The sequence below is a fragment of the Macaca fascicularis genome, chromosome 3, assembly GCF_037993035.2.
Source record: "Macaca fascicularis isolate 582-1 chromosome 3, T2T-MFA8v1.1".
NCBI lineage: Eukaryota > Metazoa > Chordata > Mammalia > Primates > Cercopithecidae > Macaca > Macaca fascicularis.
The window spans coordinates 133,709,786-133,725,410 of record NC_088377.1 but is presented as its reverse complement, the minus strand read 5'-3'; the positions used below and the strand labels follow the sequence as shown (position 1 = coordinate 133,725,410).

The 15,625-nt window shown below is 39.6% G+C and overlaps 2 protein-coding genes and 1 non-coding gene across 27 annotated transcripts in view; 2 read left to right on the top strand and 1 right to left on the bottom strand.

The window, feature by feature from the left end:
• ABCB1 (ATP binding cassette subfamily B member 1) overlaps positions 1-15,625 on the bottom strand; it is a 219,707-nt gene that overhangs the window by 126,075 nt on the left and 78,007 nt on the right. Inside the window, exon 1 of one of the 2 annotated variants that reach the window (XM_065542385.2) lies at positions 7,294-7,377. The exons of the other annotated variant lie outside the window; for it this stretch is intronic. Coding sequence (XP_065398457.1) covers positions 7,294-7,362 — 69 coding nt within the window. The 5' untranslated portion in view covers positions 7,363-7,377. Of the gene's footprint in view, positions 1-7,293; positions 7,378-15,625 lie in introns of those variants that run through there. 2 annotated transcript variants of the gene reach the window in all.
• Positions 6,007-6,108, top strand: LOC123572673 (small nucleolar RNA U13). Its single transcript, XR_006697223.2, has one exon. It is a non-coding gene; the product is annotated as a small nucleolar RNA U13 (small nucleolar RNA).
• RUNDC3B (RUN domain containing 3B) overlaps positions 9,501-15,625 on the top strand; it is a 180,833-nt gene continuing 174,708 nt past the window's right edge. For 12 of the 24 annotated variants that reach the window (XM_074035589.1, XM_005550325.4, XM_074035600.1 and 9 more), the window contains exon 1: positions 9,501-9,982. In XM_074035589.1, the coding sequence (XP_073891690.1) occupies positions 9,943-9,982 (40 nt within the window). In that variant the 5' untranslated portion in view covers positions 9,501-9,942. Of the gene's footprint in view, positions 9,983-15,132; positions 15,201-15,625 lie in introns of all 24 variants that reach the window. The other 12 variants (XM_074035592.1, XM_074035596.1, XM_074035594.1 and 9 more) reach the window with 3 other exon arrangements.

The following is a 15,625-nucleotide window of genomic DNA, read 5'->3' as shown; positions in this document are numbered from 1 at the left end:
GGCACCCTTGCAGAGCAACAGTGTTGTCTAACTCCACGGGCCCTGTTGACATTGTCTTCCATAGGAATAGTGCCTCCTGGAGTCCTGCCCCAACTTCTTTTATATGTTCTTCTCTCCTTTGGAACATTTATCACACTGTATAAAGTATGTATGTGTTGATTTCTTTAGGTTTTGATACCTCTCTCTCCCATCCAAATCTTAAGCTCTATGAAAGCAGGAATTTTTGCTCACTATTGTAGACCCACAGTCTAGCATAGTGTCTATCACATAATGGGCAACTAAAAAATATTTATTGAATGAGTAAATACAACAAATGTTTGGAGACTACCAGTAGGTTGATAGTCTTGGAGACTACCAGGAGGTTAACAGTCTCTTTGAATTTAGCTGTATCCAAAGTCCTATAAGCCTATCAATAGAAATAGTTTGTGTTGGGGAGGACAATGCCAGGTTAACAGACACTTAAAATACATCTCTGTACAGAATGTATTGCTTCTTTCACCACTGTGGTTCTCAGATTTCTAAAATGGTCCTCATGATCTTGGCTCCCTGGTATTACTCCTGTGATTACATTACTTTGCACAGCAAAGGGATTTTGCAGATGTAATTAAGGTTACTAATCAGTTGACCTTGAAATAGGGAGATTATCTAGGTACATGAAATCTAATCACATGAGCCCTTTAAAAGCAGACAGAATTCTTTAGTTAGGGGTAGAAGTCAGAAATTTGAATCATGAAATTTGATACATGGAGGAAGCCATATGCAGTGGGCTTCACAGCAATCCTCAGTGAAGAGCCAGCCAGAAATCAGGGACCTCACTCTTACAACTGCAATGGGATTCTACCAACAACCTGAATGAGCTTGGAAGTAGATTCTTTCCCAGAGTCTCCAGTTGAGGACATAGCTTAGCTGAAACCTTTATTTCAGCCTTAGGAGCCCCTGAGCAGAAAACTCACCTGTACTGCACCAGACTTCTGACCTACAGAACTTTCAGCTAATAAATGGGTGTTTTTAAACCATTATGTTTGTGTAATTTGTTATACAACAATAGAAAACTAATATAACCATTAAACATTGGCTTCCAAATTTTGTCAAGAAATATTTGAGAAGATATTAATCTCACTGTCAAGGTCAATTATATAAACCACAATGAATTAAATGTAAGCTTGGCTGGGCGTGGTGGTTCACACCTGTAATCTCAGCACTTTGGGAGGCCAAGTGGGCAGATCACTTGATGTCACAAGTTTGAGATCAGCCTGGCCAACATGACAAAACCCCTCTTCTACAAAAAATACAAAAAATAGCTGGGCATGGTGGCACATGCCTGTAATCCCAGATACTCAGGAGGCTGAGGCAGGAGAATCACTTGAACCCAGGAGGCAGAGGTTATAGTGAGCCAAGATTGTGCCACTGCACTCCAGCCTGGGTGATAGAGCCAAACTCCATCTCAAAAAAAAAAAAAAAAAAAAGGTAAGCTTGACAAATATCTGAATGACAACCACAATATTCTTCTTTTCCTTACTAAGGTTTATTGGTTGACACAGGTAAATATACTTGGCCAAATTTATGAGTTGAACACTGCCGCTGTCCAATTTTTGAATGCTAAGCAGAAATCTTAGTGACTGCAAACTTATTTTTATATATACCTACAAACACATGTATATATATATTAATATATAAATGAATAAATAGACCCTGAGATTTCAAGGGGAATCACTAATGCCATTGTCATTTTTGACATATTTTGACCCTGAAAGTTCAAGGGGTGATCATTAATATCATTGTCATTTTGTTATATTTTAAGCTTGCATAAGCAGAATTCAGCCATGGATATAGCAAATTGGTACCAAAATGTCTTTTAATTCTCTTAACCTTATGGATTACTGAGAGAACATTTTCTTAAAAATTATGAGAAAGAGTCTCATTTAGTCTATCCATAGGAAAAATCAAAACAAGATTTTCTTGATCTCATGGCTGAAAATTCTGTTTAGGCATTTGTGAGTAACTCATTTTTTTCTTTATTTTTTAGACAGAGTCTTGCTCTGTCATCCAGGCTGGAGTGCAATGACGTGACCTTGGCTCACTGCAACCTCTGCCTCGCGGGTTCCAGCGATTCTTCTGCTCAGCCTCCTGAATAACTGGGACTACAGGCGCATGCCACCACACCCAGCTAATTTTTGTATTTTTAGTAGAGACGATATTTCACCATGGTGGTCAGGCTGGTCTCGAACTCCTGACCTCATGACTCATGACCCACCTGCCTTGGCCTCACAAAGTGCTGGGATTACAGGCGAGTAACTCGTTTCTGACTAATGTTTAAAAGTCTTTGCCAAAATATCTTCAATAGGATTTTTTTTTTTCTAAAGAGTTTACATTTGAATCTGTTGCATAAGATAATTTACAGAAAATTACTTTGAGGAATTGGTATTCCCACATTTCAGTTATGAAAGCAAATTCTTAATGTTAAAGAGATTTATGCGGTGTTCCACTCACTTCACCATTAGTCTTTCTTTTTCTGAGCTAGTGCCTGGAAAACCAATAGAATCATAACCAAAAAACGGGTAAACACTTTTATAATCTAAGCATACAAACTTTTCTAAGCTTCATGTGAAAACAAAAAATTATAAAAGTTAAAAATACAAAAATTTGACTGCATAAAAATCAAACCAATAGTGTCTGAAAATCTATTAAAAATAACAAATACATGTTAAAAGTTGATTGTGCAAAAATGTATAGCTTTCCTGTGTAAATACTGTAACTATTTAGGAAGTGTAGTGGAAAAAACTCTACTCATAATATCAGTCTGAAGCTCCATGATAAAACTACAAAATGCCACCAAGTGAAACAAACAAACAAAAAATACATGAAGAAATAGACACACTGTCATCTTAGATCGTTGCAAATATTGGGAAGATGTTAATTTTACCTTATCTATAAATGCCAAGCAATTCTAATCAGAATCCCTATAGGCTTTTCTTGGTGGGAAGGATGTGTCAAAATGATTCTTATGTTAGGAAGAACAGACATTCCAGAATTACCTAAGAACATTCTGAGAGACAACAATTGGGGAATACTAACCTTACAAAATGTTAAAAATAATTACCAGGCTTTGCCACTTATTAGATTTTGGTACCACTAGCTCATAAATGATAAATCAATGGATAAGAATAGAAAATCTAGCAGTAGATAAAATTGTATACATTTAGTACCTGACAAAGGTAGCATTTATATCAGTGGGAAAGGATGCATTATTTGATACTAGCATTGGATAACTATTGACTGTTTGGAAAGATTAGGCTCTTTCACCAATTGACTCTTACACAAAGATAAGTTCTATAAATATCAAACATGCAAATGCAAAAAGAAAAATAAATATTACAGAAAAATTGGTAAACATTTGTATTATCTAAGCATATAGAAGTTTTTCTAAGCATTGTGTGAAAACCAAAAATTATTAAAAAAAACAAAAATTTGATTGCATAAAAATTCAAAATTTCTATAGGAAACAAAACATTATAAACAAATACAAACACATAGTAACATATTGATGAGAAAATATATTGACTGTGTGTAGAATAAACCGATTTAGGTAAAATTAAGTACATATTTCTCTTTTGTATGTCTGGAGACCTATCCAGAAAAAAAGTTGTTGTGAAACATTAATGTTAGCTGTTTCTATGGATTTTTTATCATGAGCACAATTCTTTATTGAAATGCAACCTTGCTATTTAATTATTTCATGATAAATTTAATATTGGCAGTAAGGCCAAGATGAATCATTTAATGAATAGAATTGGGACCGTGGTTAATCATTGGAACACTGAAATTATATCCTAATTTCATACTTTCATGTAGTGCAAATAGCTTAACTATTTTTGATATAAAAAAGAAACCACAAAGTATATAATCTTAGAGGTGGCAAAGGCTATTCTAAAATGATCAAAGGAAAAACCAATAAAGGAAAATACTGATGAATTTCATTTATATAAAATATTTTAAACATCTCTTTATAAATAACTCACACCATAGGTAAGGCAAACAACGAACTGGGAGAAGTATTTGCCATACATACAATAAACAAATATGATGATCAGCCACTATAATGAAGACTAATATTTGTTGGAAAATATGGGCAAAGGGCATGAACAGGCAAAAACATAAATGAACAATAAGCACATGAAATAAATGTGCATTTTCATTACTAATAAAAAAAGTTAAAATGTCAAAAAGATATTGCTCTTTACTTGTTATGTGGAAAAACAATAAAAAGAACAATAGTTCCTAGAGTGAGCAATAATGTAAGAAAACTTATGTACTGTTAGTAGGATGTAAATTGGTAAAACATCTCTAGGAAAAAATTTAATTCGTGGTTAAAATTGTGCATATCTTTTGATTCAGAATACACTTTCTGAATAAAAAATGAAAGCCAGAGCTCCAGAATTATCTAGAGACTACATTCCATGAGTGACACAGTTGGTCAGTGTGTAAAATCCTTCCTGATTCTTAAGAACCATGTGTACAATATGGGAATTTTGTGTTTAAGCCTCATCTGGAGTTACTTTCTCAAAAAGGCAGTGAAACATGTTAGAAAAAACAATAGATTATGGGCCAGTTGTGGTGGTACATGCCTGTAATCCCCGCACTTGGGGAGGCCAAGAAGGGAGGATCATATGAGGCCAGGAGTTCATGAGCAATCTGGGCAACATAGTGAGACCTTGTCTCAATAAAAAACTTAAAAAAATAAAAAAAATTAGGCAGCTGTGGTGGTGCATGCCTGTAGTCCCAGCTACTCAGGAGGCTGAGCCCTTGAGTATCCCTTGAGCCCAGGAGTTCAAGGCCAAGGTAAACTATGATTACCCACTGTACTCCAGCTTGGGCCACAGAGTAAGACACTGTCTTTAAAATAATAAATTTGAAAAATAATAGATTTTCTATCTAATGATTTAGATTTCGATCCTGGCTCTGCCGTTTACTGTGTGACTTTCTACATGTTACTTAATGTCTCCAAGTCTCTGTTTCCTTGTTTGTAAGTGGGAGAATATTAACAATACTTACTTTAGAGAATGGTTCTCATGATTAATTGATGCAATCCATACAATGTCTGAAGTTTATATATAATTTCTAGTTTGTTAACGCCCTTCTACATGATACAAAATTAAAAAAATATATATCCTCTGAACTGAGGGTCAGTATTTGCCCTCCTCAAAGAAACTGTAAGACCAAATCCACCTTGTTTCGATCAGCCTTTAACCAATGACTTTTTTCAAAGAACAGTTCATGAGATCCATCAAGGTACTCTTCATTATGTGTCTATCATAGCCTGTAGTACCCATCTCACCATCCATACCCTATTAATGAGCATGCCTTGTGCTTCCTTGCCCATGACCCTATCTGCACTCCCTTCCATGATGCGCTCTGGAACTTTTGCTCTATGACCAATACTTCCTTGCATTCTCCAATTCTTTGGAGTGGTCTTTCCGCTTCCTCTTCTCAGCAGAAACCCCTATCTCCCCTGAGTGTTCCGCTTCTCTTGACTTACTCTCAAATGGACTTTTTTTTAAAGTAATTTTCATCCATTTTCTTCACGCTCGCTTCTGATCGTTTTTTTCTCTCTCTTGTATTACTAACCTTTCCCTCCCAGTAGATTCACTGCATCAGCTTTAAAATATGCTCAAGTCACTTCTGTGAAAAATAATGACACAATAGCAATAAAACACCAACATCCTTCTGTTCAATATTCCCCCATACCACCACTCTTTTTTTCTCCCCCTTCACAACTTTTTAAGATTGCGTGATACTCACTTCCCACTGACTTTTTTACTCACTGGAATTTGGCTTTCACCTTCATTGTGCCACTGAAACAGTGCTTATTGATCTGCAGGAGTACTTTATAGAGGAAATTAGCTCTTTGTCTATGATTTGAGTTTTAAAAATGTTTTCTCGATCTCATTTGCTTTTGATTTTGCTTATGATGATGCTTGATTTGTGGATTTGAAAAAATTTGTATCTATCCATTTGTGGTTCATAAGCGTGATGACTGAGCTTTCACACACATGTGAGATGTGCCTCACTCAATCCTTGTTATGACGTCAGCATATTACCCATCTGACGTCAAAGTAAAATAAAAATTTTTAAAAATTACATCTTCGGCCGGGCGCGGTGGCTCCAGCCTGTAATCCCAGCACTTTGGGAGGCCGAGGCGGGTGGATCACGAGGTCAGGAGATCGAGACTATCCTGGCTAACACGGTGAAACCCCGTCTCTACTAAAAATACAAAAAAATTAGCCGGGCGTGGTAGCGGGCGCCTGTAGTCCCAGCTACTTGGGAGGCTGAGTCGGGAGAATGGCGTGAACCCAGGGGGCGGAGCTTGCAGTGAGCCGAGATCGCGCCACTGCACTCCAGCCTGGGAGACACAGCGAGACTCCGTCTCAAAAAAAAAAAAAAAAAAAAAAAAAAAAAAAAAAAAAAAAAAAAATTACATCTTCACTGTTTCTAGTTTCTTCTGTACAGATACTGGGTTTATGGCATATTTAAAAAGTCCACTTCTCTGAGACTAGAATAAACTATGGTTTGGTGATCTTTCTGGTTTATAGCACTTTATATTTACATTTTATAGTATTTTATATTTGAGGACATTTTATATGTTGCACTTGTAATTTTGTCTGTTTCGATTAGAAGAAGGAAGTTGGGAAAATGGTGAATGGATATGTCCTGCCCATTCAGTTCTACGGAATTCCTGTAAGTTTATTTACGTATCTACTGTTTTCAAAATTTTTATCGTGAATCTTTGTGAAATCTTTGAATAACCTTTGTGCAATGCTTAAATAAATAAAAATAATTGAAATAGGTTCCAAAAGAAGTCCAAAAAGTGATGTGGAACTCATGGAGCTCTATAATAATATTATGCTGTGTACTGAATAAATTGATTGACAATATCCAGATTAGTAATCTAGAGGGAGAAAGAGACCCGGGACATACTGCTTAGGATAAGTGAGAAAAGCCTTATCAAATAAGGCCCCCGTGTGGCAGTGTAATGACACGCCATACATACAAAACAAAGCAAAACAAAAACACAGCTTGTTTACGGCAGTCTTGGTAAGCAAGTACCAATATGTCAACTAAATCCCGCTAAGAGTGACATTTGAAAAATAACATTATTACCTCATCATTTAAGATGGGGTTTTACTAAGTTTTCAGTCATAGTTCACAGTGCAAATATGAAAATGTACTGGAGGCTAGAAGTCAATTTTGAGGATACTAACATCTCACTTTTCTCATTCTGTCATGATCACTCACTTTTATCTTCTTGATAAATGCTTCAGAGGCATGTGTGTTCTCTCCCCCACTCACGACACACCCAAGCATGGGGTTTTAGAAATTTTCTTGATAACTAATGGCTTTCCACTCTTTTCCTTCTGCAGTTTTATCTGTGGTTAAATAATAACAACATTAATTTGAGTAGTATTTGTCATTGCCAGTGCAAATATTTTGCTGAGACTGCCTGCATAACCAGTGCATCTGTTTCCTGATGGCTAATTCTGAACCCAAACTGTTGGACTATCAAGAAGAGACAAGCTAAGTTGTAGCTCCTAGAAGAAAACTCTTTATAAGCCTTCCTGTCACAGGAGAGTACATAAGTAATGTTCTGGAAGAAGTGCGCTGACTAGTCACAAACATCCATATACAGAAAACTCCCCTGCTTTTATTAACTTGAAAGATAAAGTGTAAAGTCTGACTAAATTGTTTTCTTAAAATTTTAATGTATGAACGAATATTTATGGTAGCACATTAGTTAAGACCGATATTATATATACATATAGTGAGAGAGAGGAATGTGTGTGTGTGTGTGTATATATATATATATATAGAGAGAGAGAGAGAGAGAGAGAGAGAGAGATGGAGTCTCACTCTGTCGCCCAGGCTGGAGTGCACTGGTACAGTCTCGGCTCACTGCAACCTCTGCCTCCCGTGTTCAAACGATTCTCCTGCCTCAGCCTCCCGAGTAGCTGGGACTACAGGCGTGTGCCACCACACCCGGCTAATTTTTGTAATTTTAGTAGAGATGGGGGTTTCACTATGTTGGTCAGGCTGGTCTTGAACTCGTGACCTCGTGATCCGCCCACCTCGGTCTCCCAAAGTGCTGGGATTACAGGCGTGAGCCACCGCGCCTGGCCCATATATTTTTATTCTACTAAACAGAATAGTAGAATAAAATTAGATATGGTAGCTGAAAAGGATGATTCTTTATTTTAAACAGAGATTTTTAAACTGTAAAAACCTCAGAAATTAGGAATTTACAGCTTTATTACACAAACGTGTGTTGTTAAAACATTCAAGAGTAACAGTATGTCCTGTATTAGTAGGGATGCTATATAAGAAAAAGAGAGAGCCACACAAAACTGTATACTCTATAACATTCTTTGACAGAAACTTCAAAACCAGAGGTGGAAGATACATGGATTTTGGAGCCACTGAAGCCGTGAAATTTCAGTAAAAATCATGTCAAATGTGACTTCAAATTAAATTTGAGAAACATTTATTGAGAACCTGTTCTGTGTGCAGCACCGTGCTAGGTCCCACAGGGAGAGTAAGTCATTTAGGATTGCACTCTAAAATCTGGGCATATTGGTGCAAAGGGAGGTAAACAGCAGGCTTAGGTGAGTCAGAGGACCTGGCCCAAGCCGGGACCCTCCCCCAGGAGGGTAGTGAGAAGCTCTGGGAAGGGGGCGCTTCCGAACACGCGCGTTGAGGAGGGCGCTCCAGGACTCTTGAGGGAGCAGCCCGTCTGGACCGAGGCCGCGTCGTTCCTGGGCTTACTATTCCCAGTCCCGGACCGGAGTCACGGCCCAGGACGCCAGAAGACTCTACACTGGCACCGCGCTCCTCCTTGGGCGGGCGGTCAGTCCCGGGTGCGGGCTGCGCTGGAGGCTAAGGTGAAAGCGACATGGTGTGGAGGGTCAAGGAATCTCGCCACCACATGCGCCAAGAAGGAGATTCTAAGAGCAGTTCCCCCCACTCTTCTCAGGCCATTGTGTTGCTGTTTATTAGCTCCTGGGAGGGCGTCAGGACAAAAGGAACCCTCCTCCCTTCTTAGTAGTCAGGCCCAGGGTCGGGTGTGGGAGCCGGCGCGCTGCTTTCTAGGCAGACACTGAATTACGGCAGCCATGGAAATAGGTATCAGCCGTTAAAGCTTGGCTCCAGGCAAGGGGTGGCAATCTGCCCCCAGCACTGTGGGGCCCCGCATCCCACAATCCCCGCTGCTAGCCTGCGTGGCTACTGGCGGCAGCTAGCGGGCTGCAATAGCGAGCCCGGCGTCTTGACAGCGGCCCACGCGTCGGGGCGGGGCTTGAGCCCGCTGCTTTAAAAGTTCGCGCGGCCGGCCCCGCCCCTCCGGTGCCGCGATTGGATCCGGCGGGGGTAGCGTTGATTTGATAGGCGCAGAGAGGGTGGGGCTGCGCACGCGAGGCCGGGGCCCTAGTTGCTGCCGCTTGGGCTGGGGCACTAGTGGCTGCGGAGTGTGGGTGGTTGGGCGTGAGGGGCCGACGGGCTCGCGCGCGCGCCGTCTGCTGAGGTCCCTCGGGAAGGAGGAGAGCGCCCGACGCCGACCCGCACGCGCAGCCCGGCAGTCGGCGGCGCGCCGAGGGCGGAGGTGGTGCGTGTGTGTGGAGCTCGGGTGCCAAGGGCTAGCCGTCAGTCCCCGGGTGCGAGTCTCTGCTGTCTTCCACACCCTTCCTTCCTCCAGGCTCCTTTCCTACAATCTTCCCGCGCCCCCACGGTCGCGGACCGAGCGAGAACACCCTTAAGCAGGTGTGGGGGGCGTGCGGGGCGGCACGAGACAAAAGGGGCACGGGGGTAAGCCCGCCATGGCCTCCCGGAGCCTGGGGGGCCTGAGCGGGATCCGAGGCGGTGGCGGTGGAGGCGGCAAGAAAAGCCTGAGCTCCCGCAATGCTGCGGTGGAGAGGAGGAACCTCATCACCGTGTGCAGGTACGGCAGCGCAGGGCGAGGGGAACCAGCCTCCGGCCGGGGCTGAGACCTCTGGGCTTGCGCGCGGGTCCCTGGGGGGTCCCGGGCATGATGGGCTGCCGCCCAGTGCCCCTGCCTATGTTGCGCCAGCCGAGTGTGTGAGCGCGCAGCTCCTTGGACAGGGGCCCGGGTCTGGACACCGCCGCAGCCCTGGACTTTGTGTCAGTTCCAGTGCTGGAGGTATCGGAGGGTAGAGCTTGGGGCGGGGCTGGGGGAGGATTTGTTTTGAATGTGCAATCTAGTGTCAGAGTGAAAGAGGAGGGCAGGGAGGAAGAACTCTTTCATTTAATGCCCATTCAGCTGTCAGCCAGTTTTTGATAAAGTGGTAGTAACTGTGATTGTTTACTGTGGTGCCCCCAAATCAGAGTGCATTTCGTTGTTTTGGCTTGTTTACGTTATCTTCACCCATTTCATTTCACACGTTAGTTGAGTGCCTACTACATGCCAGCCATTGTGTGTGTGAGCGTGTGTGTACTATCCACTTTTCAGCTACAGTGCTAGTGCTGGCTCTGCAGTTGTTATTAAGAGTGGGACTGTGGTCTTTATGTCAATTATTTATTCTAAGGCCTGCCTTTCCTTAATGTTTTATAACGGTAAATGTAGTATTTCCTTACTTCAGAAAAATATAGAAACAGTAGAAGAATAATTATATTGGGCCGGGCGCGGTGGCTTACGCCTGTAATCCCAGGACTTTGGGAGGCTGAGGCGGGCGGATCACGAGGTCAAGAGTTCGAGACCAGTCTGGCCAACATAGTGAAACCTCGTCTCTACTAAGAATACAAAAAATTAGCCGGGCGTGGTGCGGGGGTGGGGGGTGCCTGTAATCCCAGCTACTCCGGAGGATGAGGCAGGAGAATCGCTTGAACCTGGGAGGCGGTTGTAGTGAGCTGAGATCACGTCATTGCACTCCAGCTGGGGCCACAGTGGGAGACTCCATCAAAAATAAATAAATAAATAAATAAATAAATAAATAACTACTGTTTATAATAAGCCTAGTATTCAGAGAAAACTGGTTTTTAACATGCTGATATATTTCCTTTAAGTCTTATATCTGAGTATTAAGAAAAATTGAAACCCTAAGCATCAATTTCTTAGGAACTTCTCTGAACCATTGTTTTAAAATTACTTTTTTCCATCAAACTCCTAATCATCACCTAGAGATATTCCTCTTAAGAATCAGATGATAATGAAACTTTTTCTTCCTTTGCAATTTCTCTGTATTTTTCCGTTATTTTTCTTGTGTGAACATGTGTCTAGCATCTTAAGTGGAATACAGATTATAATTCTAGGACTTAAATGCAGTTAACTCACAGTGACTTTTAAAAAAATGCTTGGATTATTACAAATGTTTATCTAGCAAGAAGACCTTCTTCATTGACTGTGATTGTATATGTGTATGTAATTATTACAGCACTTTGAGTTGTAAATGGTCAAGTAATATGGCATCTGTTTAATTTACCATTTGTGCTGTCTATGATGTAACTCTTTGAGACAAATAGGCTGTTAGGTTTTTTAAAGTATAGGTAAATATTTTTAAAGTGGGTAAATGGAACAATAAGCAAGGCTGATTTTCTTAACCATAATATACAGACATTAAAAACTGCTTTAAAAATAAGGGTAGTTTCAACATATACAGTGCTTCTTGGGGGGTAACATTTAATAAAAAGCTCTATCAGCTTTTGTTAAACTTCACAAGGGTAATGATTCTATCTGTCTTTTTTTTTTTTTTTTTTTCAAATTCTCGATATAGCATCTGACACTCAAGAAATATTTATTGAATGAATAAATTCAATGATGGCTACTGTTCCTTTTGCTTCTCCATTTTTATCTTGACTGGCTTTAGATCATGTGATGACCATTTGTGCCCTTATCAGAGACAGTTGAAAAGAAAAGGATTTGTATTTCAACTTTATTTAAATTAAATTTTAAATTATCTTTAAGAAATTTTAGGAACGTCACACTGATTTCTGGGGACAACTCTCTGTATTAGTTGTATTTTCATTATTGTAATTTACATTATTATTTTCTACTGTGAAATGAGTATATGCTAACTTTAGTTACGGTTTACATACAGATTTAGTGTAATAGCTAAAATAAATTGCGGTTTCTGCTCTGGATTTCATTTGTATAGTTATTTATATGGATAATATTAAGGCTGATCTTCATATCCAAATAGTTGATGGTGCATGTAAATTATCCATGTGTAGTAATGGGGTCTATATGATAGGCTTTGTCTGAATGACTTTTACTTTTTGGAAGAAAGTCACTATAGGTCATTTGTACATTTTAAGAAGCCACATGACAAATTAAGAAAAATGTATAAAGCAGCATTTATGCATTTATTGCTAGTTTACTTTCCAGAGTCACCAAACCCTGGGTATTTCACTCATGTCTCTTATGAATTCTTTTTTTATTTTTTATTTATTTATTTTTTATTTTTGAGATGGAGTCTCGCTCTGTTGCCCGGGCTGGAGAGTGGTGGCGCGATCATGGCGCACTGCAAGCTCCGCTTCCCGGGTTCACGCCATTCTCCTGCCTCAGCCTCCTGAGTAGTGGAACTACAGGCGCCTGCCACCATGCCTGGCTAATTTTTTGTATTTTGTTTAATACAGACGCAGTTTCACCGTATTAGCCAGGATGGTCTCCATCTGCTGACCTCGTGATCCGCCCGCCTTGGCCCTCCAAAGTGCTGGGATTACAGGCGTTAGCCACCGCGCGCCCAGCCTCTTTTTTTATTTTTATATCTCAAATCAGAGATGATTTGATATTTAAGTTGGAAGGAAGTTGGTTTGGTGGAAATATAACTGGGTTCTAGGTTCGCTTTATCATTAACTAGTGTGCACTTTTACAAGCCATGCAGCCTTTCCATATGTTCATTTTTGTTGTCTGTAAAATAATATTGGACTAGATCATTGTTAACCTTCAATTATAGGCCTAAAATTAATAATGGCCTCCAAGCAAAATATGTTTATATTTAGTTTTGAATTTTTCCAAATATGAGCAGGGTAATAAGATAAATGTTTATTATAGCTAAATTAGGTATGTCCATTTTTCTTTATAAACAAAAACATTTTGGACTGTGCCTTTCATTTTGTGATTCTCTGCTGATGTTCTGGAAAAACTGAACCATTTACAAAACCAAAAAAATAAAAAGTCACCAGCATATATCATTCTAGTGTATCCACTTATACTTACACAGTAATGTTTTACCTTACCCCTTAAACAATTTAGGTGTTTTCTCAGGTTAAGTTTAAAGTCTTATTATATGAGTACACAATTCTTTACGTTTAAAGCCTTATTCAAGTGCAGTATATAGTTTTGAACTTTGAAAATGGGTTGTTTGGATAGGTAAGATAGATAAAGAGCTGAACTGAATTTTGGCTCATTGTGATTGTATATGTGTATGTATATGTAATTCATCAGTTTTTTTAGTGAACATTTACATGTCATACACTAAAAACATTTGCATGGTCCTTATTTCATCAGATAAGTACTGTTTTATCATATTTTTCATAGATTTTGGTGAAGAGATAGTAGGTCATTTGAGGACTCCAAATCTTACACACACAACTTCAAAATATTCATACACTTGACTTTGGCTCTGAGAACCAACTAGTATTTTCCCTGTATATTCCCTATCGTTTAGAACTTCAGAAAATTAAGTTGTTAAAGCCCTTCAGATTTTTAAAACTTGCATTTTTATCCATAATCAGATATTAGTCATTTTTCTGTCCTTTATAAGCTTCATTGTTTACAGAAAACCTTATATATTCCTTTGATTTTAGTTTTGGTGGCAGAGAATTAAAATCTAAATTCTCTTTCTATGACTTAACAATGTCTTATGAGCAAATTATTAAAATATACACATATAAACATTTCTGAATAACACTTGTCAAACTTTTAAGTCAATGCTTTTAAGAGAAACTTCCCATGCAAAGTCATAATTTTCCTGTTTTGTGGCTAGGAAGGACTAGTAAGAGGAATATAAGTAGTGTGATAAGCATGGTGGAGACAAATGATGATTTCACAATTCAAGTTTTTTAAATAACATATGCATAGTCTTAGTTTTCCATAGGTCATGATATTATTTCAGAACTTGAATATTATTTCAAATTACATTAGCAGCTCAGTTTTTCCATTATAGTCAGGGAATGAGAAGCTTATATTTTTATACATAATATTGGAGTTAAGTTTAAAATCGTCCATCAACTGTAGTGCTTAGCATTTATTTTGGAGTGCAGGATTTGTATAACTGAGATTTATTTAAGTGTGCAAATTTAATCCCCAACACATAATATTTACAATATTTTGGATGAATTGCTTTTAAAAAAATGGTTACACTTTTCCCTGCCTTCTTGAAAAAGACTATACATAGAATAATGTAATCCTTATTGATGACTTTACTCTGAATCTGCCTCTATGACTATGCCCACTGTGCAGTGGTTGTCCTTGGAGACTCTTGCAGCATGTAGAGCTTTTGCCTAAATGGCCCCAGAAGATTATGTGTTTGGAGTTCTTTAAGCTTTTGCATCCTTCTGTTTCTTCCTATCAAGTTACTTGTTATTTCTTACAACTCTTTCTATTTCTAGCAGTTCTTTTCTTTGTACTTCCCATTCTGACTTGACGATTATAATTTGTTGTGAACTAGGAAAATATGTAACTAAACTTTTCAAATGTTTATTTATTTATTTATTTTTAAAAGCACCCAGAGGCCTGAGTTAAGTTTAGTGAGCTTTAGAACTCTGAACTTCTTAACATTCTGGTTGCTAACTAATCAGAAAAACTGTCTATTCTATGCTTGAACTTGGTGGGAGAAATGCAGATATGTGAAATATTATTGAATGTTAATGACGATAAAATCTGTCTTATCCTGTTTTGTGTTGCTATAAAGTAATACCTGAGGCTGGGTAGTTTATAAAGAAAAGAGGTTTATTTAGCTCACGATTCTGTAGGTTGTCCAAGAACTGTGGCCTCAGTGTCTGCTGGGCTTCTGGTGAGGGCTTTTGTGCATCATCAAACATTGGTGGAGAGAGTCAAAGGGGGAGCAGGCAGATGTGAGGAGAGACCAAACCCAAGGGGCATCCTGGTTTTATATCAACCTACTCTTCTAGGAACTGACCCATTCTCCCTTGAGACCAGTCCAGCCTTGCTAGAGTGAGAACTGGCTCACTACTGGGAGGTGAGTACCAAGCCATTCATGAGGTATCCACCCCCGTGGTTACCTAAACACTTCCCGCTAGGCCCCACTTCCCAACACCATCACATTGGGGATCAAATTTCAACATGTCATTTGATGGGGGCAGACCAGCCATATACGGATTGCAGCATAATCCTTTAAAGAACTTTAAATCTGTTGGCCAGGCATGGTGGCTCACACCTGTAATCCTAGGACTTTGGGAGGCCAAGGCGGATGGATCACCTGAGGTCAAAAGTTCGAGATCAGCCTGGCCAACATGGTGAAACCCCATCTCTACTAAAAATACAAACATTAGCTGGGTGTGCTGTGGGGTGGGAGGCACCTGTAATTCCAGCTACTCGGGAGGCTGAGGCAGGAGAATTGCTTGAACCCCGGGGTGGAGGTTGCAGTGAGCCGAGATTGCACTA